Source organism: Lissotriton vulgaris, chromosome 7, assembly GCF_964263255.1.
Source record: "Lissotriton vulgaris chromosome 7, aLisVul1.2, whole genome shotgun sequence".
NCBI lineage: Eukaryota > Metazoa > Chordata > Amphibia > Caudata > Salamandridae > Lissotriton > Lissotriton vulgaris.
This window is the reverse complement of record NC_141695.1, coordinates 838,629,733-838,657,631: the sequence shown is the minus strand read 5'-3', so window position 1 is coordinate 838,657,631 and position 27,899 is coordinate 838,629,733. Positions and strand designations below refer to the sequence as shown.

General features: G+C 47.3%; 1 protein-coding gene across 2 annotated transcripts in view; it reads right to left on the bottom strand.

Moving 5' to 3' along the window:
- The window catches only part of LRRC45 (leucine rich repeat containing 45), a 493,704-nt gene that overhangs the window by 97,116 nt on the left and 368,689 nt on the right, over positions 1-27,899 (bottom strand). For both annotated transcript variants that reach the window (XM_086931189.1, XM_086931190.1), the window contains exon 16: positions 2,130-2,303. In XM_086931189.1, the coding sequence (XP_086787315.1) occupies positions 2,130-2,303 (174 nt within the window). The remainder of the gene's footprint in view (positions 1-2,129; positions 2,304-27,899) is intronic.

Genomic DNA, 27,899 nt, shown 5'->3' with positions numbered 1-27,899 from the left:
CAGTGCTGTATAGCATTGGGGTTCTGTAAAGCATTGTCAAAATAAACAACAAGATGGCGGGTGCGGCAGTCACACGCACAGTCTCGGGGGGTTTGAGAGGTTTCCATGGCGTCTAGCATGGATCGGGAGGTAACCACGGAAAGAGCTTCTTGGAGGAAATGTCAGAGGGGCCTTTACTCAATACAATGTCACGCGTGTTGTGTGTGTGTGGGTGCGTGCCCACTTTCCCTTGCGCTCGTCATGAAGCACTGGATGTTTTCAAAAGACGTGCATAGTAAAAGCACGCACCATATGTGGTATTATTTTTAATGCATTATAGAATTTCCTAGGATCAGGGTAAGGAACCATTAGTTATATAAAAACAAGCAAGGGCCGCGCAGCCGTGAAAGTGACACGGCCGCGCGGCGCGAAAGTGAAAAGAAAAAATTAAGCTGACCAGGAGGGAGTGGGAGAAGGGAGGGGTAGGGGAGGGGATTCACGCGCACGCTGTAAGGCTTAATGAGCCATTACAGAAAGCCCGATGGCAGCTTTGTACGTCTCGCGCGCTTGTGTGCATAACAGCAAGCTGGTGGCCGGCAGAAGCCTGTGGGTAGCACTTTTAAAACCCAGCTACTAAATTTCTCGCCAGAGCAGCGCATGCACTGGCTCTAGCGAAACCTAAAAATGACGAAATAATAAGGTAATACTATTACAAAATGTGTCACATTATGCCACATAAATTGCCATTTGTTGCTGCATAATTTACTCAACCCTGGCGCATAATTTGGCCCTCTCCTGCCGCATAACTCCAGTGATGCGGACTATAGCCAGGTGGGTGAGCTGGATTATGCAGCAGGCCGGTATTTTTGCGGGACACTCTACCAGAGGAGCAATTGTCTCAAAATCTTTTACTCTAGGTGCAAGACCAAAAGACCTCATTTATGCCACAGACTGGTCTTATGAGTCCATGTTTCAGAGATTTTATGCTAAACCAGTCTTGATACGGCATCTTTGCTTTGAATGAGCATAATCCTTGCCTCTGTCCTAACATAGAAAGTAAAATTTCCTAGCTTCTGTGACAGAAAGTTTCAATTCTATCAAGGACACGGAGGCGAAGATTATTTCACTCCTCACGATAAAACACTTTTATACACATCCTGGTCAAAGGTGGATGGCGTGACCGGATGGGCTCTTAGCAGATACCCTGTGTGAGGTGTAAGTACTGATTGTTTGTTGTTCATGTACAAGCGTTTGATACATGCATAAATCATGTGAGACGAGGTTGGGAATAGACTATGTGGTAATGGTATGTTATATACATAAGTTTCGTTGGGACACATTAATTAAAAAGCTGTTTCTATTTTGCAGAGAATAACACCTATAAACAAGAATGGGCTGTCTCTGGGCAATGGCTAGTGTCGCACAAAGAAAGAGGAACAAAAAGCGGAAGGATGGTTTATGAAGGATATTGTGGACTGTGATTGGTTTCAGTTTTTTCTATTTTCTTTTCCCTCTGATTAATGGTAAAGATAGTCCTAAATGTTGGTTCGAAAGCTGCATTAATGAATAAATTGAATAAAGTGAAGCTTAATCATCACCTCAGTGTTATTAATAGAATTTAAACTTTTTGTCACGGAAAAAGGAAATGTTACACTCATGTCTATAGAGTAGGGATACCTTCACATCAGAAGAGTGAATGAAAATATAGTAGCTAGACAAACCAACAGGTTTAATTGAAACTTCAACTTTATCAAAAGGCTCATGGGGCCTCTTCTCATGCAACACACTGTTCCTGCAGTTCCTCTCACCTTCCCACAATATCTTTACAACCATTTATTTGATTGTATCCCACTTCTCACACTCAAAAAGGAGTAGGAGAAGCATTCAAAAAACACAAGCAAAAAAAACAAAAAAACACTGTAACCGAAATATAATGCGTACTTGCAATTCACACAAACATAATGACATTGGGACTTTTCTATAGTTTGGTGGACTATACACTCTAAAAAATGTGGCAGATGTTCCATCTGGCTTATTACAAGTGCATTACGGTTTATGACACTCGTAATCTGGAAGACGGAATATCAGTCATTTTATGACAGAGTATGCTGTCCGCCAAATTTTAAATAAGGCCCCAAGTCTGACCTTACCTTCTCAAGATCTTGGAGTCGATGCTTCAGCCCCTCAATCTCAAGACTCAATTGGTGGTTCTTGGCCTGTGCATCCCCCAGCTCCTGTTTCTGAATAAGGCCATAATTCTGAGCCTCATCACGAGACTGGATGGTCTGACGCAGTTTCTCCTCCAAGTGAGATACCTTTTGCTTCTGCAAACCAAGAAAAGAGAATCAAGGGAGAGAGCCTTAGTAAGGTGTGCCACAAACTACATTCTGGAAACCTGCAAGCTAAGTTACTTTCATCACCCACTCAGGTGCAAAGTTTCACATTCTATCCTCAATTTGCATGTTAATATTCGGGGCTGTGATAGGAAACATTAGATAAAATGGTGACATAAACATGCTACAATGGCAATTAACTATGGCCAAAAAATGTGAACATTTCGAACTTAGTAAGCATTCCAATATGTCTTATCTGTTAAAGTAAGTAACTAGGCCACCCTACATACATCATACTTGTACCAAAGAGATCAAGGTTTGGCTTCCTCCATGGTCTCATTTTAGTGACCAACAGAACCTACCCTCCAATTGATTCTATACAGATGTACAGAGGATGCACTATACATAAAGAACTGCAGGTTTGTTTTTGCTTTACTTGTTTTACACCTGGAAAGTTAGGGTTTTTAAACAATTTAGCTTTCTTTTCTGTGCATTTGCATTGTTAACAGAAAACAGTACAAATATCAAAAGAAAAAAAAGAAAATAACAGATGTCAGTAGGGATTAGTGAACGTATGTGTTTGGTGGTTTTTCTATGTCAAGCATCCCTGTCCATTTTAATCTGTCAGAAGATCGGGGAGTAAAGCTGGATCACATAAACTTGTTAATGTGCAACACTGCTGGCCATTTGTTCAGACCACCGACAAACAGAACACCAAATGGTTTTGCTTCTTACTATAAATACCAACTGAAGACTTCCAATATCACTCAAAATTTCTAATCACACCAAAATGATGGAGCAGCTAAAAATGAAAATTAAAGTTTGGGGCCAAAATAAGCTATTGTCTGGAATGATACATCTCTTGTCCTATAAAATGATAACACTAGTTTAATATGTTCCAGAAACAGTATGGTCAAAAACTATGTCAACTTTTAACATGCTGGGCCTGTTCTACAAAGATTTTTCTATGATCATGTGTCTCACTTTCCTAAATTTCCAGGCACGAGGCAGAGTTACTCACTGGAAAACAGTTCACTAATTGAGCCTGTAATATGTATATAAAATTAAAATTTCTGAGTAAGAAACGAAGTTACCTACCTGCAATACCAACTCTCTTATCATGGGTATCACAATTCACTTTAAAAACATGGAATATATCTGCTCACATGTGGAATGAAACTTAAAATAATGCAAATCAAACTGCCTATGAAAATGCAACTTTTATTTTCATTTGTTATCTATTCGTAAACATTTATACAATACATATGTTTATAAAAGTTAGAAAATTAAATATGTGTTTAAAGTACATCGTGTTTGTTGTCCAAACTATTTACAAGAGAAAAAATAAAGGAAACTGCTTTCAAAGGCATTTTGTCTCCCATAAAGGAATATCTGTACTAACATTTTAAGAGGGCCAACAATGGCCCCCTTATTCCCAGCACATACAACAGTAATAACGTCTCAGTTAACTTTGACGGTTTACTGAAGGGCACAGGATGCAACATCCTTAGTCTCAGTTCGATTCCTATGACCAAATCGAGAAGGAGGGATGGTCACGTATGACTCTAACAATGTGTATGAAGAACAAATATTTAAAAAAGTAAAAAGTAGGATAAAAAGGTCAACTGCACTTTAGGTAACTGAATACTTATTTCAATATTAAGTTGCATATTTTCTTAATAAGGAATTAGCCCTACTGTATTTGGAGCACATATGTTTAAAATAAATTGAAAAACATTGCTTTATACAAATGATAGGAGAGGGAAATGGGTTTTCGAAGATTAATGCGTTGTGGTGTAGTGTTCTTCAAAGAGGTACGTCTTTAACTCTTGCCTAAACTGGAGCAGCAATGGTACAGTCATTATGAATACAGGGATGTTGTTATGGATCCCGTCTACATAACTAGAAAAGGCCTGCTGTCTTGTTTTTTCTTTTTTACACTTCTTAGTCTGCAGTCTAATGGTGTCCTGGCTGTGTCTTATCAAGTGATTGCAGAGCCTAGGTTTCTCAGTACAGCACATAACTACATCTCTGATATTTGTTCAAAGCGTTGTGCCATACCCCGAAGTTGGGGAAACTAGACAACTCTGAAGAGTAATAGACAGCCTGTTATTGGTCATTAAGTGTGATCATCTGGTTACTTAATTCTCTGGATTTCTCTCTACTCCCGTGCTCTGTTTGGAGGCATAAACCTCTGGCAGCAGTTTTCTTGCAGAAGAGGACCTTTCTTGGCAAATCCACCCCAAGCAATACCACTCAGTTTTACACCTTGCTTATGGAATGCAGCTGTTGCCTTTGGCACCAGCCTCCGGCATTCAATCAAAAGGAAAACTGACAAACGGTCATTAAATCTTTTGGGTTTCCAGGTATTCAGTGATACATACTTGGCCATGGACCCTTCAACCAAGTCTGTCTACTTTGAAAGGGCCGGGTCTGCTCATGAAAATTGAGTGGCCGTTCATCCTGTGGAATACGTGGTTCAGGTATGTTGCAATGCTATCCTGTATCGCTGGCCCTTTTACACCTAGAAGTGAATTTTAAAAGCTATCAGCATACATTTAGAGGTTCGCCATGTACTGGTCTAACTGCTGAGCCAGCGGGTGCCTATAGATGTGTAATAGAGAAGGATGCGTTTTAATGTAGTATCGGACAGTCCATTTGAGAGACTATGGACAAGTACAATGTTGTCAAAGGTATCGTAGATGCAGACTGGTTCAGGAGAATGAGTGGCAAATTTTTGTTTTTAAGTAAAATGTTGCCCAAGAAAGCAACACAGTAGTCAAGGAAACTAACGTTCACCTCTCTCCAAAATCCTCCCAATGATCCACACTGATAAGCGAATTGAGAAAACTAGAGCCTTGGACATAGTTCAAATGAATTGCTGCAACTTAGGGCCTCGTTTAAAGTTTGGCTGAGAGGTTACTGTGCCACAAATGTGTTGGATTAAACCCCTGCTCCATTTAGAGAGATGCAGACCGTAATGTTTTCGCAGTGGTGCCCCTGCTGGCTCTGCAGATCGTTCAGTCTATGTAAAGTGGATGGTCTGATGTACTTTTTTCTGTTGGTAGTTCTGAACAGAAAAAAAGAAAAACTTACTCCGCACCGTGGGAGAAAACATCCAAGGTATCAGGGTCATTAGTATTTTGTTTTACAAAAACAAACTTCCACTTTAGCATTTTCTTTTTGTTGAAACAAAATAAAATGTTGCGCCACTCCAGAAAGCTTATAGTGCCTTTAAAGCAGTGACCATGGCTGTGGCTCCTTCAAAGGTACAGTGATCTCCAGCAGACCTCCAGAGATCTCTAAATGTAGTGAGCAGTAGTATGCCGGAGAGCTGGAGTAAATGACCTCCGCTACCTAGCAGCAGCAGGCCACCTGCCAATTGCTAAATGAGACCCTTATTCTCTATTGGCATCCCTACAAACCTCATTACCAGACTTCAAAGAGCACAAAATCAGGCAGTAATGCAGTAATGCTCTGATCACTTATTGGTTATCTTCATTACTCTTCCTCATCCCGGTACCAAGAGGCGCATTTTCCAATTCATCGTGTAACACGGTCAGTACAATATCCCCCGCTGTCTTCCCCTCCCCTCCTTCCATGTCACCAGCTAAAAGCAGATGAACTTTTTAGGTGCAAATGGACCAACTATGAGTAATTACTGCTGTAATTGGGTATGGCTGTTAGAAATGGAGTAGCATGGTGCAGAGCGGGTGGGCCAAACTCCAGAGGACATGTACAAAGCATCCACGCAGTACACACAGGTGACACACAAGGCACACCGCAAAAAGAGACCATACCAGATTAGGTGAAAAGAATAACTTTTGTATTGTGTCAAACATACAATAGTAATCACAATAATCTCTATACTGTGCCAACTGACGACAAGGCAATATTTACAAGGGGATTATATACATGGCAGGGCCAAACGGGACGCTGCCAGAACCATTGCAAAGGACAAAGGGAAAAAAAGGGTAGGTCCATCAGTCTAAAACCTGCAATAAAAACATCAGGGCGCGAAACTAGGCATTAGGCCGGAACACCTGCAATGGAAACATCAGGGCATCTCCATCAGTGTAAAAGCAGTAACCCCTGGGAGCAGGTGTAATCTAAAGCATCCTGTTAGGCCTCTCAATATGCATAAACCACATGAATAGCCCCTGAGGTAGGAAAGCTGTAAGGAGAAAACAGTCGGATGAACATTCGCATGAGGCATAACATTAGCAGAAGGCACCTGGGGCATAATCATAGTACGTGCTCTCAGTAAGCCTTTTCTTACGCATGTGGCATCCCAAACGACATAGATGCATCAAACAAGAATGATATCTAGGCACAAGAGCATCAGGCCTAACCTAAAACATCCTAATAGGCCTTGCATTAGCATAAGCAACATCAACAGTGGGCATCACCCTAAAACATCCTGAGAATACCGGTGGGCAACATCACCTTAGCAGGGCCGGACTGGCCATAGCAGGCACCGGGCAATCCCCCGGTGAGCCGCACGGGTGGGGGCCAGTTTTGGGCCCCTGGGGGCCGTTTTTGTTACAAGACTCCCCGGGGGTGGGGCGGGGGGGGGGGCGGACGAGCACTCTGCCAGGGCCGGTTTTGGTTCCCAGTCTGGCCCTGCACCTTAGGCACCATTGGGGGCATCAGACACATGGTGCATGGCATCAGGCATGGTCACACGCATAAATCACCTCATGTAGTACCCGGGGCGTCAACGTCAGGCATGCACCCAATTACTTTTAGACAACCTTAGATGAGGTATCCCAGGGGGCATAAACCTTAGGGCATATAAGCGCATTAGGTATCATGCTGACATAGGTCACATTAGGCAGAGTCCTTTGGGCATGGGGCCTAAAACATTCCCAGTAAGGCGTGCATAGTGGCCCCCAACCGTGGCCACTGCCCAGTGGGGCAGTGACGTGAAGTCCAGTCAATGCTGACGAAGTTGAAGCCCCTCACCCGGGGCTCTCACCTAGCCAAAATGCTTCCTGGGCCTTAAGCACCGTGCAAGTCACATCACTCCACGCAGCCACAGGGAGGCGGGCACCGGCAATGTGCCCCCCCGCCCACCCCCCCTCACCAGGTAAAAGCTGAGCCCCACCCACCCGGGTCTCGGGGCTGCCAAGTCGCTGTTTTGCTCAGGCGAGGCTCTCCCCTCCAGCACGGGAGCCCCGCCAGCAGTACCTTCTGGGACGTTCTTCTGCGGCTTCCTCCGGTCTCGGCGCTGTCTTCCTGTTGGCAGGCGCAGGCTTCCCTCTCCCACATGGGAGCCCCGCCTACGCCAGTACCTCGCCGCAATTCACCCGGGCCCCCTCCTGGGACCTGGGGCTTCCAGGACGATCCTGCTTCTTCTCTGGGCTCTCCTCCACTCACGCAGAGCCCCCACACACTTCCGGAGCGAAGTCTCCGGTGATGTGGGGACGTTGGCCAGTGTGGGGTCGGCTCATGCCTGGCTTCCTCCTTCCTACTGGCAGGCCCCGCCTCCAATGATGATGCGGCCCAGGGAGGCTCGCTTGCTGGGCAACGCCTGGTCTCCGCACGGCTCCCTCTCCGACTCGTAGCTGCAGCGGTGATCCTTTTCTCAGGAGCCAGTGCGGGGTGGGGACCCGCGACAGGCGGTAAGTGCGGGGTATACGCCCGCCGTGTTTTCAGGCCGCAGAGCGTCCTCACGCGGGGTGGGCACCCGCCTCCATTTAAATCAGCACCAGGGCGCGGTCACGCTGTCTTCCTCCTGGTCAGCTCCCGGGCTGCTGCAGTGATTTTCGGCCACAGCGCTCCTCAGCTTCAAGGTGTTTGCACGTGGAGACCTGGCCAGCGGCGGTGAGTCCCCCACGCTAGTGCTTCTCCTTGTCACAGAGCTCAATATCGTAGGACTCAAATAGGGCCTGGGCAACCGGCAGCGCCCCCCCCCCCCCCACCCCCCCCTACAGCAGTAGATTCTTGTGGGACAGCGCTGGCAGCAGGTAGCAGGTTCCTTCAGTATAGTGCTTGGCGGGCACCGCGCTTATTATTCAGGGCACAGTCCATAGGAATATAGCACTTGCACAGCCCAGCGCTGCGGAGGACAGAGACTCCTCTCCCCTGGGCACTTCTGATGCAGCGCTCACGAAGCGCATGTTCCCACCAGCACAGCAACCTCAGGGACCAAAGGCAGCGCTCCTCACCTCCTGGGTGTACAGTCCAGCCCCTTATAGCGCTCTTCTTCCTCAGGCGCTGGTCAGCAGAGCAGCAGGCACAGTGGTAGCGCTAAGGCAGGAGAACAGGCAGGCTGTGCTAGGCCAGGTCAGCGGTCAGTGGGTACTCATCAGTAATGGACAGCAGCTCCTAGGAACCATCATCCCCTGTAGCGTGGCACTCCTCCTGGTACGGCAGCCGGTGTTGGATCTAGCCCTGATCTCTTGACTGGGTGAGAGTATTCTGTTTAATTCAGAGACTCTGTCCCTCACCACCCCTTGTTGTAAATATTTTTGTCCACCCTAAGCGTGGAAGGGTATACTCAGATGTGAGTCCCTTGCTCATTGCACCATCAGGATTCAAGCAAGCCGGGCCGAAGACGGCTGAAATGCCAGAAACCGGTCCCCGGTAGCTTGTTTCCTTCCCAGTGTAAGAATTGGCTTTTGTAGTTTGGTTTGCCCTGTTCCCATCATGCACTGGGACAGGAACAGACTAATTTGCATACAGCCAGGTTCTGAAACTGGGATGGTGCAGTGAGCTAAAAAACGGTGTTGGATCTAGCCCTGATCTCTTGACTGGGTGAGAGTATTCTGTTTAATTCAGAGACTCTGTCCCTCACCACCCCTTGTTGTAAATATGAACTCTAGCAGCGGGCTCTCACTGGCTCTGTGGACAGTGGAGGGGTTCAGATGGGCTCAGTGGCCAGCACACAGGCCCATGTGTACCCCCTGGCAGCAGGTCCCCTCACCTGCACGTCCACGCTCTGACTGAGCACATAGTGGCACAGCCCCCTTTTTTAATACGCCCCTCACCCCACCTACCAGGCAGTGCCAGAGGCTTCTAGAAGCATCTGGAGAAACTGGTTCTAACTGGCTCAGGGGGAGGAGTAGAGCACCCTGGGTGCTAGGCTTCCCTCCAAAAGCTGGGGTGGCTGGGAAACAATAACTAGACTGCTAACCCACCACAGTCAGGTGGCACCAGACACAGCCATGGCATCCATTTTAAAAGTGACATTTGACCAGGGTGCATTCTTACAATGGGGGGAATACAGGTGCGTACACCATTGCGTCACATTTGACATGACATCTTACACCACACATGACCTAGACATTTCTCTCCCATGGGGGGAGATATCCTCTACTAGGGGGTGAAAAAAAGAAAAATTTTGGGGAAAAGGGCCAAGTCCAACAATGGTGTTTACAGTTCCTGCAGTAATTTCCCCATTTGTGAGGGGATCTACTGGGCTAACTCAAATACTGCAGTATAACTGCATCTTCAAAATACAGATAGGCATGTCAGTGGTGATTTCGGGAGTGGGAATACCAATATGATAAATTCGAGGAACTTGTGAAGGAGGCCTAAACAAGGTGTACCCCACCATTATGATTGAAAAATAAGATTGCCAGAACCATTGCACCAATCCTAGACTTTCCTTTAGCAAAATATTGACATTCTTTCAGTTGTATTTCTGTTTCATGTGCCTACCAACTAACTGTACTCTCCACAGAGGTACACATGCTCTGCGGTAAATACTGGGCCATTCCTACTCCGAAAGGGAGTGATCGAATTCCAGTTTCCCTGTGTGGAGGACTTCCCTGCAGAAGGACTACCCCCAAGGAACCGGTAAATGTCAGATAGTAGGGGCTGGTCATTCCTTTTGGTTATGTCCCATTTTTCAAATGGGGTGGGGGGACTACTTTTGCGGGGTTTAATTGAAGGCTATAGAACTCTGTCTCTTATGTGCCAATACGCCAGCCTTGCCTTTTCCGGGTCACCAAAGTTTACCCTAATTTGTTCAAAAGATGGTACCCCTCTGTGTTATGCAAATCTACAATATTTTACAGTTTGCTATCTGCCATTTAATCTAAGCAGCCCCAGATGCCGTAGCCGTGAAATCCGGGTTCCCTATAATGGGGTCAATGGTGATAGAAAGATGTGAGTCCCCTCATACTAGCCACTCTATCCCAGGCATATATCTTGAATCTAGTAACAAGTCCCTCACAGAATGTAATTTTGTCTGTCATGACACCTTCCATATGTAGGTTCCTGTGATCTGCTAGTCTGTAAAGCACCAGTGTTTCTCAGATTTGCTTCTGTTCCATTTCACTGTATATCTAAAATGAGCCGCAAGGTAATAGTTATTGAGATTAGGGATTCCAAGGGCTTCCATTTACTAGAGCAGGTAGGCAAGTGTCCTCAACAGGGAGGCAACTTGCCCTCCCAAATTAAGCTCTTCATCAGTTTCTGCATCTTATTTAGGTTTTTCGGAGGAGGTTGCAGTGGAAGTCTCAAACACATACAGAATACTAGGCAGATGAGTCATATTGATTGTTGCAATTCTACTCAACCTGGACAGACATGACATTCGCAATGATTGCAGGTCCTTTAGAGTCTGGGTGAGCAGTTCATGTTAATTAAAGGCTGTTGTTTTGTTTAAGGAGGAGCACATTTTAATCCCCAGGAACTGAATGTTGCTTCGCCCAGGACCAGCAGTGTGTGTATCCAGTGTCTTTTGGTGTAGATGAATTCAATAGCTGGGTTTCTGTAGATTAACCTGGAAATCTGACCCCTACCTCCCCAAAGAGGATGAGCTCTGCCAAAAAAACTGGAATTGACCGCACTGGTCCAGTCAGCTTAACCAGGATATCATCAGCGTATAACATCAGCTTGTGTTTATGTCAGTCAACAGTGATCCCTGCAATCTCCGGATTTGTTCAGATTTTTTCAGCTAAAGATTCCATGTAAAGTACAAATAAAAAGGGGTGCAATGTGCAGCCATGTCGTGTAACCCTGTGCCCCACAAAGAGGTCTGACAGCACACAACTGATCATAACCTTGGGCAAGGGCTGTGGACAGCTGCTCAGGACCCAGTTTCTGAATTTGGGGCCTAGCTCTGCGTTGCACAGAATGGTTCATAAAAAATACTATTGAATGCCTTCTCAGCGTCTATAAATAACGAGCGGGCCAGTTTCCTGGTGTGTCAAATAGTGACAGGACTGTGTAAGATTTGTTTTGGATTATCGCTATACCTTCTCTCAGGAATAAATCCAAACTGATCCGGGTCTAACATACCCTCCATGAACACCATGCCAAAATACCTGTGAAGATCTTGGCTTCAACATTGAGGAGGGAAAGGGCAGATATTAAGTGCATAATGATAGGTCCTTTCTGACCTGCTGCATCACTCTTATGACAGCTTCCCATAGGATGCTGAATGACACCACTGTGATTGTAAGGGCATGTCAAAATTAGACAAAGCGTGGAATAGAAGGTTTTGTAAAACGCAGCTGTGAAGCAGTTAGAGCAAGGGGTTAAGAGGGCTGGAGCTTAGAGATTCCACATATCACTTCCACAAGGGTGATATCTTTTTCTAAAGACTCTGCTTAGGTCAGAGTCAGCAAGGATTATGTAAGGGCGTCCAGGTAGGATGCTACAGCCATCTCCATGGTATCCCCTGCCGTTTATAAGGCTCTATAATAGCCTGAAAGGCAGTGCGATATCTGATCTGAATGAAGGATCTTGACTTGGGTGTGACCATCTCCAAAACCCTCTCACAGTGCATCTTAGCCCTTAATTTGCATGCCAATAGTTTATCTGCTTTATTCCTCATCTTTTAATACTGGTGGCTAGTCCGAATCAGAGCATACGCTGGTCTGTGCTAACCTAGGGCTTTACGTTGCTGTCCGAGAAGGACTAGCTGGTCTTGCTGGAACCTGTGCGTTTGTGTTCTGTTTAAAGGGCTCAACTTTCCTCTTCAACTCAACCTGCTTGATATCCTCCTCCCTGTTAAGGTTTGCGGAGATGGCAATAATGTTGCCCCTCACTACCACTGTGAGAGTGTCCTATAGTGTGGTTATGTGTGATTCAGATGGGTCATTAATCTGAAGGAAGCTCTTTATCAATTTCCACAGCTTGTTGTGTGGATTCCCTCACTAGTAGCCAATCATTTAGTCTCCAGCAATGACAAGTGTTTTGCACCTTATAATCCAACAGGACGTGGTCGAGGAGGGCAGAGATTACAATCTCTACTTGTTCCATCCTAAACAATTTGAGGAGTGTGTCTATGACATGATCCTGTCTAGTGTAGGTTAATCTGAAGGCAGAGTAAAAAATGTAATTTTTATGGGTTTTCGGTGTGCCACAGATCAATCAGCCCCAGATCCTTCTGTCACTGTTGGCAGACCCTGGACAGAGCTCCGGTGTGGCCTGCCGACCTTCCATATGCACATCAAAGGCTAAATTTAGGTCACCCCCTTATTGGTGTCTCTTGGTCAGGTGACACTAAAACTTTGGTGAGGGCCTCTCTAAAAATATGTTTTCTTTGTTTTCATTGGGGGCATCAATCACAGTGACTTCGAGGGGGTAGGAAGGTCTCCCCTGCTTTTTTGTTAGTACATAGGAGAACTGTTTGAGGAACCATTTAAATTTCAAGCAGCTCCAGATACACTTGATCAGGTTGGTTTCCTGTAAGATACATATATCACTCTCATAGTCCATAATCATATTGAGAAGCATCAGGAGCTTATCTGCTGCAAGTATACCCCTTCCCATTAAAGTTCAGGATTTTAACCATGGTTACCTAAAGGAGGACAGCTCAGATACATTTTATGGTATTGAGGGTCAATGAGTAGATGGCCGTGTGGTTCCATGTTTTGCGGATAGGCACAAGAGGTTCAGGTTTTATGCATCGGCTCTAGGAGGGGCTCCCGATGAGATCCCCAACTAGCATGAAATAAAGGAACTCTCCCCTAGCCCCCCAACTAAAGGCACGGTTAGCAACAACTATTTTAGGTTCCGCCCACTCCCATCCTTCAGTCAACCTGTTGGAGTACTCCCTCTACCCATCCCTGGTCCAAAGGGCAGTGTGAACAAATCTAAACTGGCCCCCCTGCTCACCCCATGGCCATGCATCATCTGCTTACAGCACACTGCAGGCCAGAGTGTCTGGCTGTGAGGAATTCAGAACTAATTTTCAGGCTCAATTTCTGGCATTGGAGGGTTAATTCTTCGTCAGCTGGGCCACTTGTTTGCAGCTTGTCAATGATGACCTGCCTCTCATGCAGCTAAGGACAAAACAAATAACAAAACATCAGACAGTGTGACCTGGAGGGAGTCAATCTGGCATCTGCCACACCAAAGCACAAACACGTTCCAGACGTATACAGCTTTGCTGAGGGACACTTGGCTGTCGAGGTGACATCAGTTACCATTGGAGAAAGGATGAAGGAGTTCAGCTGTCACCACTCAGTAACCAGACATGAAGGTGCAGAATTCTGCCCTGCTGCTGCGACAGCAGATCCTCCCGAGGGGCAACCTGGACGGAAGACAGATGGCCCAGGATTTCTGGATACCATACTCTCCATGCCCAATCTGAATCCACCAGGATGACTGGCTCGATTGGTCCTGATCTTCTTGAGAATTAAGGGTAGGAGTAATATCAGCGGAAAGGCATACTGTAGTTCCGGTATAATTTTGAGTCGGAACGAATCTCCGAATAAGAGACGCCTTCGAAACTCCAAAGTGCAGAAGTCCTGTTATGGCGCATTCTCAGCAGTGGGGAACAGATCGAGCCGAGGTTCTCACTGAGATAACATTGAAACAAATCAGATGGCCCTGGACCAGACTCCCCGCGCCACAGGTGAGAAGCTCACAGTCTTTCCAAAATGACACTTAGCTTGCTTATCATGCGTGATGAATCGCATTGAATCTGGTCACCATGCAGATCCCTGTCCTACAAAGATCTTTTGTATAACCCTTCCGGGGCTAGAAAGAGAGATCCTCTCTCTACTTAATCACTCCTTGGAGACAGGCCACCTGCCCATTAGCATGAAGGAAACCAGGGTCACCCCACTGTTGAAGAAGCCAGGGGCTGATGCAGCCAATCTTAAAAACTATAGGCCCATTTCCCAGCTTCCTTTTTTAGTAAAGGTGATGGAGCAACATGTCCTCAAAATACTTTAATCTTTTATAGAGGAACACCAACTACTCCAAGTGAGGCAGGCCGGCTTCAGGGCTCAGCATGGTACTTAATTAGTGATGTAGCCTGTGCTTGACGAGTTCAGAGTTAGAGCCGATAACAAAGATGCGAGCGCCCTGATTTTGTTAGATCGGTCAGCGGCGTTCGATACAGTCAATCATGCGTAACTCCTGTTTCGGATTGCCAATCTGGGCAACTGCGGGTTGGCCCACCAGTGGATTGAGTCCTTACTGCTAGGGCGGTTCCAAAGGATCCAACTGGGTAAACAAACATCAAACAGTGGTACTCTATCTCCTCTCCTTTTCAATATGTATCTCCAGCCATTAGTGGCAGCCCTAGTCGCTCTGGACTGTCAAGTATTTAATTATGCAGACAACACCCAATTTATTATGCAGATTAATAATTCCCCGTAAGCCTAGACTTGCATGTAGAACATCCTTAGATAGACTGTAAATTGGATGACAGACAATTCATTAAAAGTCAATCAGAATAAAACAGAGGTCCTTGTAATCTCTTCTAAAGGTAACCCCTGGAATGACCATTTTTGGCCACAAGAGCTCAGCACTGCCCCTACGCCAGTACCTGTCATTAAAAACCTGGGCATTAATATTGACGCCAACCTTTCCCTGACCAATGAAGTGGCATCAGTGGTTGGCACTTGCCAGGGCATAATGCAACAGCTGCGAAAACTTGCTTCCCTGCATTTGCCTACTACTCTACAGACGATCGTGTCAGCCACGATCATGTCCAGGTTGGACTATGGCAATGCCCTTTATATAAGCATTGTTATGTTATGTTATGTTATGTTAAAACTTTTTAATACCGCGCACATACACCAATTGGTTTCTTGGCGCTCAGGACCATGGAATAGGACACAGGGAGTGTAGGCGACTATCCGTGAGCAAGACGGAACAAGTGGGTTTTCAGAGATTTACGGAAAGTGGGGTAATCAGGAGTGAGCCGAATTGGGAGGGGAAGGGAGTTCCAAGTGGATGGGGCAAGGAAAGAGAAGCCAGCACCACCGTGCTTCTTGCGTCTGAACCTGGGAATGACCAACAGGTTGTGGGCAGAGGATCTAAGGTGTCGGGGGGGGAACATAAAGGTGTAGGCAACAAGAAATAAAAGCGGGAGCAGAGACAAAAAGAGATTTGAAAATAGTGCAACCAAGTTTGAAGATGCATCGTTGCGCAACCGGGAGCCAGTGCAGGGTTTTTAACAACGGGGTGACATGTTGATGTTTGGGTTGCTGGAAAATTAGTCTGGCTGCCTGGTTTTGCACCAGTTGAAGCCGTTGAAGATGGTATGCTGGAATCCCCACGTATAGACAGTTGGCATAGTCTAAACGTGAAGTAACCAGGGCCAAGATGACAAGAATAAGAGCCTCTGGAGATAGGTACCTTCGGATCTTCCCGATCCTGCGAAGATGGAAGAAGCAGGCCGAGGTAACAGCATTAATGTGCGGCCGCATCGAGAGGTCACTGGAGATGATAACGCCTAGGCTCTTCACAGAGTCAACTGGGCAGGGGGGGGGGCCGAGGGCAGGGGGCCAGAAGTTGGGAGTCCAAGGGTGTGAGGGCCCGCCGATCAAGACCAGCTCTGTCTTGCTAGGATTGAGCTTCAGCTGGCTGAAGTTCATCCACTCATAGATGGAGAGCATGGTGGTTTGGAAATTAGAGCAAGAGAGAGGAGAAGAGTCAATAGGAAAGATAAGTTGCAGATCATCTGCATAATTAAAAGTGGTAACAGAAGAGTGGCGGAGAGAGACCAGGAGAGGCTGCATATAAAGATTAAACAGAAGGGGAGATAGAGCAGAACCCTGGGGGACACCGCAGGAAAGTGAAGTGCAGGGGGCAGAAAAAGAAGATAAGTGTACAGATTGGGTCCGGAGTTGGAGGAAGGACACAATCCAAGACAGGGCCAGGCCAGAGATCCCAGCATTTCTGACACGGTCGACCAGGATGTCATGGTCGACCGTGTCGAAAGCGGCCGAGAGATCAAGTAGCACTAGGGCCTGGGCCATGTTCTTATCGGCGCCCTGTCTCAGCGTGTCCATAACCGCTATCACCACTGCCTCCGTGGAATGGGAGGGTCTGAATCCGGCCTGTTGATCATCGAGGAAATGAGTTTCCTCAATGAAGGTGCTCAGGCAACGGGTGACGTAGGTTTCCAAAACCTTCCCCAGGTATGGGAGAAGGGAGATAGGTCGGTAGTTGCCCAGTACCGCAGGGTCGGAACCGGGTTTTTTCAGAATAGGTACCACCACAGCGCTTTTGAAAGCGTTGGGGACAGAGCCTATGGAGAGTGAACGGTTTAGGAGGTCCAGAGGAGGGCCGGGACAAGCCATAAAGGCGTCTATAAGGATTTGGGGAGGGCAACAGTCCTTGGGGGAGCCTGACCCCACAGCCGAGAGTAATGAACGGAAAGTATCTAAGGAGATCGGGGGAAAAACATTCAGGGATTGAGGAGCATTCCTGAGAAATTAACCAGCAAGCTGCGGGGGATCATGAACGACACAGCTAGGCTAATTTTTGGGCTCCCTAGAAGGGCTCACGCCACACCGCTGCAGCTTAAGTTGCATTGGCTCCCGGTCAAACAGAGCGCCAAGTTCAAGGGCCTTTGCATTGCCCACAAAGCCATCTATGGCCAGGCTCCTGGTTATATTAAGGAGCGCCCGATGAAATATGCACCGGGATGCATACTTCGATCGACCACTTGGTCCCCTCACGAGACAAATTGACATCTAAAGGTGGCAGAGCTTTCTCTGTTTTAATTCCCCAACTCTGGAATGAATTGCCAGAGAACCTCCGTAAGGAACCCACCCTCCTCCCTTTCAGGAAGCGTCTCAAGACTTATCTGTTTAGGGAAGCCCCGGCCATAGTCTAATACATTTGTTTGGGTGCTCATCGGGCATGGTAGAAGGTACCTGAGATTTCCCTACAAGGGCTAGGAGACCTGTAGGTGATCATACGCTATATAAGCTATAATTAACATAACATAACATTTGCGAAAGAGACCTTGCACCACCTCTGGGTGTAACTGTCATTTGTGAGCTCGTCTGCTCAGGTGTTTAACGAAACTGCCAGGCGCTTCCCCACCAGGAAAATTCTTTGGAGGTCCTGCCACTTCCAGAAACACAAAACCTCCTAGCATAAGATCCATGACTCCACCCCACCCTATTTGTTGTAGTACCACATATCAGTTCTGTAGTCCGTGAGCACCTCTATCAGCCTCCCCTTAATGGATGGAAGGGAGGCTTTCAGCTGCAAGCGGATGGCCCTCAGCTCCTGAAAGTTGAAACAGAGCCGGACTCATCTGGAGACTAGATGCCTCTGACCTTCATCTCTCTCAGTTAGCAGCCCAAACCCAGAAGTGATGCATCAGTTTCCACTGTCAGCTCTAGGAGAGGTAGGGCTTTGTGTCTGTCATTGATCCAATCGCGGTCCAGGAATTGCAGGTCTTTTGCAGTCTCCTATGAGATCTGGACGTGGTCTCTGGACATAGTCGTAGAAGGCCCCTTGATGTTGGGCCCACAGAGACTTCAGGTTCCAGTACTCAGCCCTCATGTGCCATCCAGTGTTCTCGACCAGAAGGATGCAGGAGGCCAGCAGCCTCAGAGTTGACCTCACTGAAATCTAGGACAGAGGCTGAAAGATCAGGACCTTAGCCTGATTGTCTTGGACTCTCTTCCTGTGAATAAGGCACAAAATCGAACTATGTTCAGAATGGCCCTGACGAAGGAGAGAATCTGAGAATGACTCCAGCGTAACTTTGCATGCGGATAGTGGACCCAAAAGATGACAGAAGGTTTGCCATAGTCTGGAGGTGGTTCATGACTGCCTGGGGGCAAGCAGTCATCAAGGTAGGGAAAGGCTGGGGCACCTGACCTCTGAAGATATGCTGCTACCACCATCACTTCTGTGAACTCATTAGGGGCAGTGGTGAGACCAAAGGGGAGCACAGCAAACTGAAAATGCTTGTGTCCCACCATGAAACGGAGGCAGCGCCAATGAGCCACAATATGGGTATAGGGAAGTAGGCGTTCTGCAGGCCCAATGCTACCATTCAGTCTCCCGAGACGAAGGAAGACAAGACCTGGGCCAGTGTGAACATCTTGAATTTTTCCTTCAGGAGATACATGTTGAAAGGGCACAGGTCTAAAATTGGACAAAGGCCTCCATCCTTCTTGGGCACCAGGAATTAGTGAGATTACGCAGGCACCCTCTCAATAGCCCCTTCGGTCAAATGGCCGTGCACTTCCTGCCTCAAGATAGAAAGATGATCCTCCATCAGCTGTTGGGAAGATGGTGGAAAATGTGGTGGTGCTGAAAGGCAGTGTAGGGTATAGCCCTTACAAACACTTTGCAGGACCACCTGCCTGAGGTCAATGCTTCGCAAAGTGAACACTAAAGGGGTTTGACAGGTGGGACTGCAAGGGGGCTTGGGACCAAGCAGCCTGTTGCACTTTGCCACGGGGTGATTGGCACCATGGCTGTTACAGCAGAACTGCTGGGCACCATGCTGTCGTTAGATTAGCTGGCAGTGTGGAGCACCTCTGTGGAAGCTGTGACAGTAGTGATAGGTCAGGTGAAGTTGGTGGGTTGGGACAGAAAGGCCCAGAGAGCAAGCTGTGGCCCGGCTCTCTTTGAACTGCTCGACGATGGATTCTGCTGAGAATCCAAACAGATGATCCCCATCAAACGGCATGTCCATGATGGACAATTGGAGTTCATACCGAGGGTGGCTGCGAATAGCAACACAGGTGCCAATAGATCGCCTGATGGAATCAGTTGTGTCCAAGCGACAAATAATTATGAACTTGGCTGCATCTCAACCATCACGGACAGCCTGTGCAAGGACAGGTCAGAGGTCTTCTGGAAAACCAGGGAGGACGTGAGCCACCAAGTACCAAAGGGCCTGGGATAAGCGGCCCAGGAGACAGCTGGCATTCACCAAGCCAAGGGTCAGACTAGTTGTTAAAAAAATTTGCTTCCCAAACTTTTCTATTTGCTTGGATTCCCTATCGCTGGGAGAAGATGGGAAAGTATTGGGTTAGACCTGTTTGTGGCCACATGCACAATCAAACTTTCTGGGAAAGGGTATTGAGAAAGGAACACAGGGTCGCCCGGGGAAGGATGATGGAGTCTAACTATTTGTCTGTTGACTCGGGTGCCAGAGCAGGGCTTGGCCCATGTATCAAGACTGCTGGCCTCCTGCACGTCATCGTATCAATTGTCTTCAGTATAGGGCTGAGCAAAATCATCATCTGGACCATTGTTGATGGTACGGGTCCGTGCCGAAAAAGGAGTATAGCATGTGTGATTTCAATTGTGGAGTTGGCTAATCAAGTGTGGGAAGCAGCACATGAACAGTGGTTGGACGCATCCACGATTGAGGTCAGATCGGTGTCTACTCAGAGAGTAGAAAAGGTATTTCCTTGTCCAAAGTCGATGGATTCTGTACTGGGGTCCACGTTCCAGAAACCAGCATGGACCTAGGTGCAGGAGGTGGGGCTGTATTCGGAGGAGTTGTGATGGGCTCGGATGGCCTAACTGGTATCGATGGCAAACTCACTGGCAGTACTCCAAATGGAAGACTTCTCAGCGCCAATCCCAGACAGGGTTTAGACCTGGACAGGGAACAGACACCGCACTTCTAGCCGTGGTCGAAGAGGCAAGAACCGTCATAGACTCAGGAGGATCAGTGGCAGGGATCCTCCTCGACCTGAGTGCCGCCTTCGACACGGTGGACCATGCCATCCTCATCCACCGGCTTAGCTTGGTAGGAGTCTCCGGGACCGCCCTGTCCTGGATCAAATCCTTCCTCGAAGGAAGAACCTTCCAAGTGTCCGATGGCACAGTCATGTCCAAAGCTCTGCCGTTACAGTGTGGGTTCCCCCAGGGCTCCTCCCTTAGCCCCACACTTTTTAACGTCTACATGTCCCCTCTAGAGGGCATCATAACCCCATTCGGCATAAAACAGTCATGTATGCCGATGACACCCAACTGGTGGTCTCCATAAACCAGTCGAGCAAAAGCCTGGACAACCTGGCAATATGTCTCGAGAACATCTTCCACTGGATGTGCGAATCACGCCTGAAATTAAACGGAGAAAAATCTGAGATCCTCCTCTTGGGAAACCCACGCAAACTCCCTCCATCCTTCTCATGGCCACCCTGCATGGGCTCACCTCCCACCCCCAAACCCGAAGTCAAAAGCCTTGGCATCTGGCTGGACCAAGACCTCAACTTCAAAACCCAGGCCAGAAAAACCACTGGCATCTGCCTCGGCCTCATTCGAACAGCGCGAAAAATCCTCCACCTGATCCCCTTCAAATCAAGGGATTTGAAGGGGGTCAAGGAAACTGCTGATGCAGGGGTTGGTGAACTCCAGACTGGACTACGGAAACGCCCTTTATCTAGGGGCCCCCGCATCAGTCATTAACAGACTGCAATAAGCTCAGAACGCCGCCGCCAGACTCTTAACCGGGACCAAATCGAGATGCTCTGCGAAACCAACCAGCAAACTGGCTCCCGATTAACCCCTTCTACGCTGATGACGAGCTGGGCTCATCATGGCGTAGCCCGCTCGCACGCTGATGACGAGCCCAGCTCGTCACGTAACATGCGGTTTTAAAAAACTCAGCGTACGAGCGGAATTCCGCCCGCACGCATGCGGTTAAAGAAAAGGTCACCTTTAAGACCCTATGCATTTCACACAAAATAATGCAAGGCAGAGGCCCTCCGATCCTGAGATCCCTCGTCAAACCCCTTCACTCTAACAGACAACTCAGATCCGACTCCCTCTCCCTGGCCAGCGTTCCTAGAATAAAAAAGGCCCGTTTCGGATGGCGATTGTTCTCTTACAATGCCCCAAAACTATGGAACGCCCTTCCACTTTCCATCCGGAGAGAACACAACCTTCTGGCCTTTCGTAGGCAACTAAAAACATGGCTCTTCCCATAATACCTCACCTCCTCTGACCCCCCTCTGGAACTATAGGTCGATTTACAGCGCTGGGACGCCCCAGGGTAGCTACGCGCTTTATAAATCCTCATTCAAATTCAAAATTCAAATTCCTTGGGACCTGAAAACACGCCAGAGGGGGTCAGTAAGGCGCAAAGCATGGCCTTGCGGAACTCTTAGATCTGGTTAGGAGTGGAAGATGGTCCTAGAAACTCAAGCTGTGTCTCAACCAATTACATAATCAGCTCTAAAGTCGACGGACACCGGGATAGAGTACCATGTTGCCACCCCCACACCTTCTCATTTGAATGCAAGTGGCGATGGGGGGGAGAGTCCTGCTTTGATTTCTTATGTTTCTTTTTAGTCGTACGAGACAAGTTAGATCTCAACAAATACAGACCTCTGGAACTGCTCCATAGACTTCTGCAGAAAGCAGAGGACTGGGACGGAACCTTCGACTTGCACCAGTCCTGTCACTGGGTCCTCTTATGCTTGGTGATGTAGAATTTCACAGATGGCCTTTGGATTCATCGGCGCGCAGTCGCTACAGGCTGTAAAGTCGTGACTCAACCCCAGGCACCACAAGCACACCTGATGAGGATCTGTCACAAACATTTGTTTGCGACAGAAGCAACAGGGCTTAATTGCCATTTCTGAAGCAGCGGATAGAGGAAAAGAAAGCATGGATCCACAGGAAGGACGTCCGACTCAACCCTGAGCCTCCGCATCAGACAATGGACTAAAAGAGGAAACCGATATGCCCATGGTCCCCCTGAATGAGGACAGCGGCTTCCCTTCCACTGTTGACGAAGATGAAGAAGACACTCACATGCTGCTCCATGAATACAGCAGTTGGGATGCTAAGTTTGATATATAGATATATGTAGCCTGAATACGGTGTTAAGTTAGCATGAGCTTTTTAGGAGTTTAAACGCCATTTTACCTTTCTGCTGCTTTTTGCACACAACTTATATCTGCTGCTTTAGCTTTGAGCCTAGTAAAATGTTTTCGATTCATAGGAGAATAATATGTTGTTGCACTGATACAAGCCTTGCTTGGCAAGCTGTGTCTGTACAGTGAGTGCTGAAACCTTCAAGGATATCTCAACACAGTAGTTGTTATGAACACTGATCTTCGCACGTTCCTAGACATAACATACATGCAGCTGCCGCCAAGTTCTGGTTTTAGGCGTGTTTTATATTGCTTTGCACAAGAGCATACCAACACACTTGATGGTGCGTTGCATGCAGAGAGCTGGTTGCTGTGATCACTTACCACTAGGATCTTGAGGTATGGGGCCGCCCTGCTAAAACCCAAAAGAGACCTTCTTAGATATAATATAATATACTAGCTAGGGAGGGTGAGAATTAGGTTTTGTTGAACCCTATTCATTTTAGCATAATACTATGCTTGCACCATTTGTGTTCTATGGACTAGTGACTATGCTGATGATTTTGCTTCTAATAATATGTTTGCTTGTATTAGCTAAGATACTGCGCTTGAGAGCACTGCATTAGTGAATAAACATTTCAAATATGCACGTGTCCTCTTTTACTCCTTGTTCTGGATTGAAATGATTGTATAACGAAAGAGTGTTCATGTGTTCCACGTTACCTGAGGTGTACTAAATTCATGTTCTGGTTTGTCTAAGCATTGGGAGTTTATGATGACCAATGAGACACTGATTGCTAGTCTGGTAGGGGATTTTTGGATACTAAGGTGAGTTTTGGCACACCCTAATTCACTGAGGTTCCAAGCCTCTATGCACAGTTCTGTCTGAGCATGGAATCCCTGCGACATGGCGCCCAATCGTTGGTGGTCTTATAGCGTGATACTTGAGTAGTACATCATTCAGTCCTTAACACCTTCACTATTGTTTCCGGTTAACAGTGGTGTCAGACAAACCTTTTCAAGCTTGAATCTTTCTAAACGGTTTCCTTGAATTACTACCTAGTTGTGCTACAGGGTTGACTTTGTTCCTTTTTCTTTTTGTGTCACTATGGCCGCGGTGGACATTCCGCAGCATAGTTGCATTGCGGTGCGCAATCATTTGCAAAATTATAATGTTCCAGTGGATGGCATGGCAGTAATATTGGTGGTGAGTGCAGAGGTGGCTTACCCATACGAAATATTTTATTCGTGGGTGACCTTCCCAGCTGTGGATGGTACTTCAGATGTGTTCCATACGTACACTCCCACTGCTGTGCCAAATGAGTATACTCCGTATAGGGCACAGGAAATTCCTATTGATACTTGGCAGCACCGCGTTTGGTTTAATGGCGCCCTACTCCATTCATTATCAGCTTTGAGGTTAGGTCCTTTGTCCATTCCAGGCACAACTTGGCCTGTCTTGGCTGGATTTACGCCTCGTCCTCAGCACGGAGCATGTGCCGTGGCTGAAAGCAGACGACTACATCTAGTCGCAATTAGCGTGATTAGATCGTTAGTGCAATACATAACCTGCAATCTCCCGGGCGGGGCCCCAGGTGGTGCGGCGCTTCCTGCCGGACAGGGCGGAATGAAGCTCAGTCCCGTTATGGTCAATGCTGTGATGGGCAAGCGTCCCCAAGAACAGGATGACTTTCCTTTCTGGCTTGCCGAGAATTTTGATCAGCTGAAAGCTGTATTTCCTAACACGTCTCCTGGTGAAAAACACAGGATTCTGACAATTAGCTTACCGAAGGACTTGACCCCCAAAATCGGTGACTATGAGACCTGAGGAAAGATATTTGCAGCAGTCTACGCGAGGTGTTACGGCACTCCGTCTATGACTGTCCTGCCGACGGTCCTTAAATGTGTTCAGGATGACCACGGACCGGAGGCTGCGGTTGAATTGGGTATGCGTCTCTGTGGCTCCTTTGCTGTGGTTTCCGAACTCATACTTGCGAATGTCAAGGGGGATGCAGTAAACTTTCAGGTTGCCTATGCTTTGCAGGCGGTTCCCAATGCCGATAAACCCCGACAGTTGGCGAAAATTACTGTGGCGGCTTATAAAACCGTGGGCCGCAATAGTAGTGGTCTCAAGCCTTTTTCTACTAAAGAGAAAAAACAACCCCAAGGGCAGAAGTCGGAAAGCGACGAACAGCTCAAGTCCAAAAAACAAAATTGGCCTAAAAAACAGAAACAGGGAAAACAACAGCAAAAACAGAAACAGGAGTCTAGTCCTGCGTCTCCATTGCCTGCGCCCAAGGAACGTGTTTATGACTTGCGAGATCGCGCGATGATAAAATCACCTGATCGTTTTCAGGTTTCTGATCAACGCTCTCCTCGTTCTTTTCAGGAGTCATCGGCCTTTTCGTCCGGTGGTGGAGGAGGCGGCAGGGGTCGGGGCGGCCAGCAAGGACGCGACCAGCCCTGCCCGAAGACAGCAAAGGCAAGCAGGACGATTCTACACCGAAGAGACCCCAGTTTCAGAAAAAGAAAGTCGCTGCTTTAACAGCACACAGATTTGCCACAGATAGTGAGAACCCAGCTTCGGAATCTGACATGGGCTCTGACCTTGCTGGACAGCGCAGCAAAGATTACCATAGTGCGAGAGGCCATGTGTCCACTACTGAAGGTGACAGCGACTGACTGTTATGTTGTTGTGGAGACAGCTGACACTAGAGTAGCTCCCCCTGACAGGATCTATGAAATTGTCTTATTAATTGAGGGTGACATACAACGCACTATAGAAGGGGTATTGTGGGAGAATCTTACGACTACATATGACATTTTGTTAGCGGAGGCTGACTGGCCCCCACCTTTTGTGCTCGCAGCTCCGAGAGGGGAGGAGGTAATCCTCCCTAGTTTCGCGCACACAGTCTCGAAGGAGCATGCGCTGAATTTTGCAGAAGACTGGGCTAAGGCCCTTGCGCCAGCACTGTACCGTACTCACTGTGGATGCGATCAATTTTCCCCTCACCACGAGATTCCCTTACGGTCTATGCCTCAGCCTCAACCTCAATATCCCTTGAAGCATGAAGCGAAGGCTTCCGTTGCGGAAATCCTTGAACAATTGGAATATCAGGGTGTTATTGAAACTTGCGTGTCACCAATGAATAACCCTCTTTTTATTGTAACCAAGCCTGACAGTTCATATCGCTTGGTATTGGATTACCGGCATTTAAACTCGCATTGCCATACCTGTGCAGTACAGAATACTCACGGCTCTGCTTTAGTGGATAGTCTTGTGCGTAAGCGGTTTAAAACCACGCTTGACATTTCCAACGGTTTTTATGCCCACCATTTGGATAGTCTTAGTTCCCAATGGACCTCCTTTACTTGCGGCGGTGTCCAAAACATTTCAAACGTTTACCAATGGGCTACAAAAAAAGTCCTGGAGTGTTTGCTGCCCGCATAGTCTCTCTCTTAGAGAGAGTTGACCCAGATGCTTGTTCATATGTGGATGACATTTATCTCACGGATGATGAACTGTGGGAGCATCAGTGTCGAGTTGACCGCTTAATTTGAAGCTTTGCGGACTTCGGTTACAAATTCAACTTTTCTAAATCCCACATTGCAGAGTACACAGTGTTGTTCCTAGGCTACGAGCTCAACAATGAAGGTCGAGGATTGGCTCCTCACTTCTTGGAGAAATGCGCACAATTGCGCGCTCCGACAACTCTGAAAAAATTAGTCTTTGCTGGGATTTTTGAATTTCGGGAAGACATACATTCCCGATTATGCCCAGCGTATCAAGCCTTTGTATGCTTTGATACAACCAAATTTTACAAAATCGAACTGGCTGCCTGAGCGGTCGGCTATACTGCAATCTTTGCAGGCTGATCTGCTTGCTTCTAAATACTTATTGACTCGTGATAATCACACCAACCTGGTGATAAGAATCATCCCTGGGACGGTGGGTTTCACGTACCTTACTTTTAACGATGAAGATACAGTACCTTCTTGCTTACAAGTCACACTTGTACACTTTGGCTGAAATGCGATTTTCCACTGTGGAGAAAGTTTTGACGGCTGTGCAGATGGCGATTCTTAAGGAACGCGCTCTGTCACAGGGAAAACGCATGTTGGTTGTTACCCCGTGTCCTGCTTTGGAAGCAGTTAAGAAAGCCAGTGTACCTAATTCTAAAGCTTTGCACCCTCGGTGGATACAGTGGGCTGCATCATTGACGTCTCCGGATGTCACATTCATTTTTGATGCCTCCTTACGGTCGCAGGAGTTTTTGCAATATGAGTTTGTTCATCCTGCTCCTTTGGCTATGCGGCCTTTGGAGGATTTCCATTGCATCATATACACCAATGGTTCGGCGCAGGCTGCCCATGGTTCTAAACACGCCTACATTTCCGCTTGCGCCATTGTAGTAGGTGCCATGGTGAACGATGAGTTCAAGTCCAGGGTCGTGCATACACAGACTCTAGGGGACTGCACCGCACAATTGGCAGAGCTTCGTGCTCTGATGCTTGCATTAGAGTACGCTGATCCTAGTGAAACAACATTAATCGTAAGTGATTCTTACTACTGTGTCCAGTCTTACAATGAAAACTTGTTCTTTTGGAATCAGAATGATTTTCGTGATTCCAAGGGTAGCACAATAAAACATAAAATGATCTGGGTCCGAGTGGCTGAGCTTAAAAAGCATTTGCCACTAGTGTTTGTAATTCATACTCTCGGCCACAGCGCGTGGGAGTCCACGCTGTTGGCAACTCGCTTGCTGATGAAGCGGCAAAATCAGCGGTATCGACATATTTAGTTGCAGCAGTCACACGGTCCAAAAGTAAGATTGGTAATGATATCTTGGCGGCTGTTGCTGCCACTGAGAAGGGAGATAAACATCCTACAGGGTTCCCTTCGTAGTACACATACCACTTAAGTCCCGATAAGGTACCTTATGTGAAAATTCCGGAAGTTGGGGAGAGGTTGATTCCCAACTCTGATCGCAGACATTCACTGATCACAGCGGCCCATGAAGGGGTTGCGTCTGCGCATGTGGGCGTTTCAGCTACTGTGTCTCAGTTGCAACAACGTTTTTGGTGGCGTGGACTGTACAAACAGACGCGTGACTATGTCCTTCAATGTGACATTTGCCAGCAGATTAAGCCTTCAACTGCTACGCGTCCACCCCAAACACAGTTGTTCATTTCTAATAAACCGTTTGGTTGTGTTTATTTAGATCACTGCGGTCCTTTTTCTTCTGATACTGCGTATAAGTTCATCTTAGTAGCAGTTGATTCATGCACACGCTTTGTTTGGGTCTGGCCTCATCGCAGCGCTGATTCACAGACTGTCATCAGGGATTTGGATGTCTTTGTAGGGATTTTTGCCTGTGGTACCTTCCATTCGGATCAGGGTCCTGCTTTCGCCTCTAAGGCGTATAGGGATGCCATGAGTTCGATGGGGGTCCAAGTCAAGTTTTCGTCTCCATACCGACCTGAGGGTAAAAGTGTTGTGGAATGAATGAACCATGACTTGAAGCAATAACTGACAGCTCGAGTTACAGGCACTGGCTGACACTGGCTGGCCCATCTC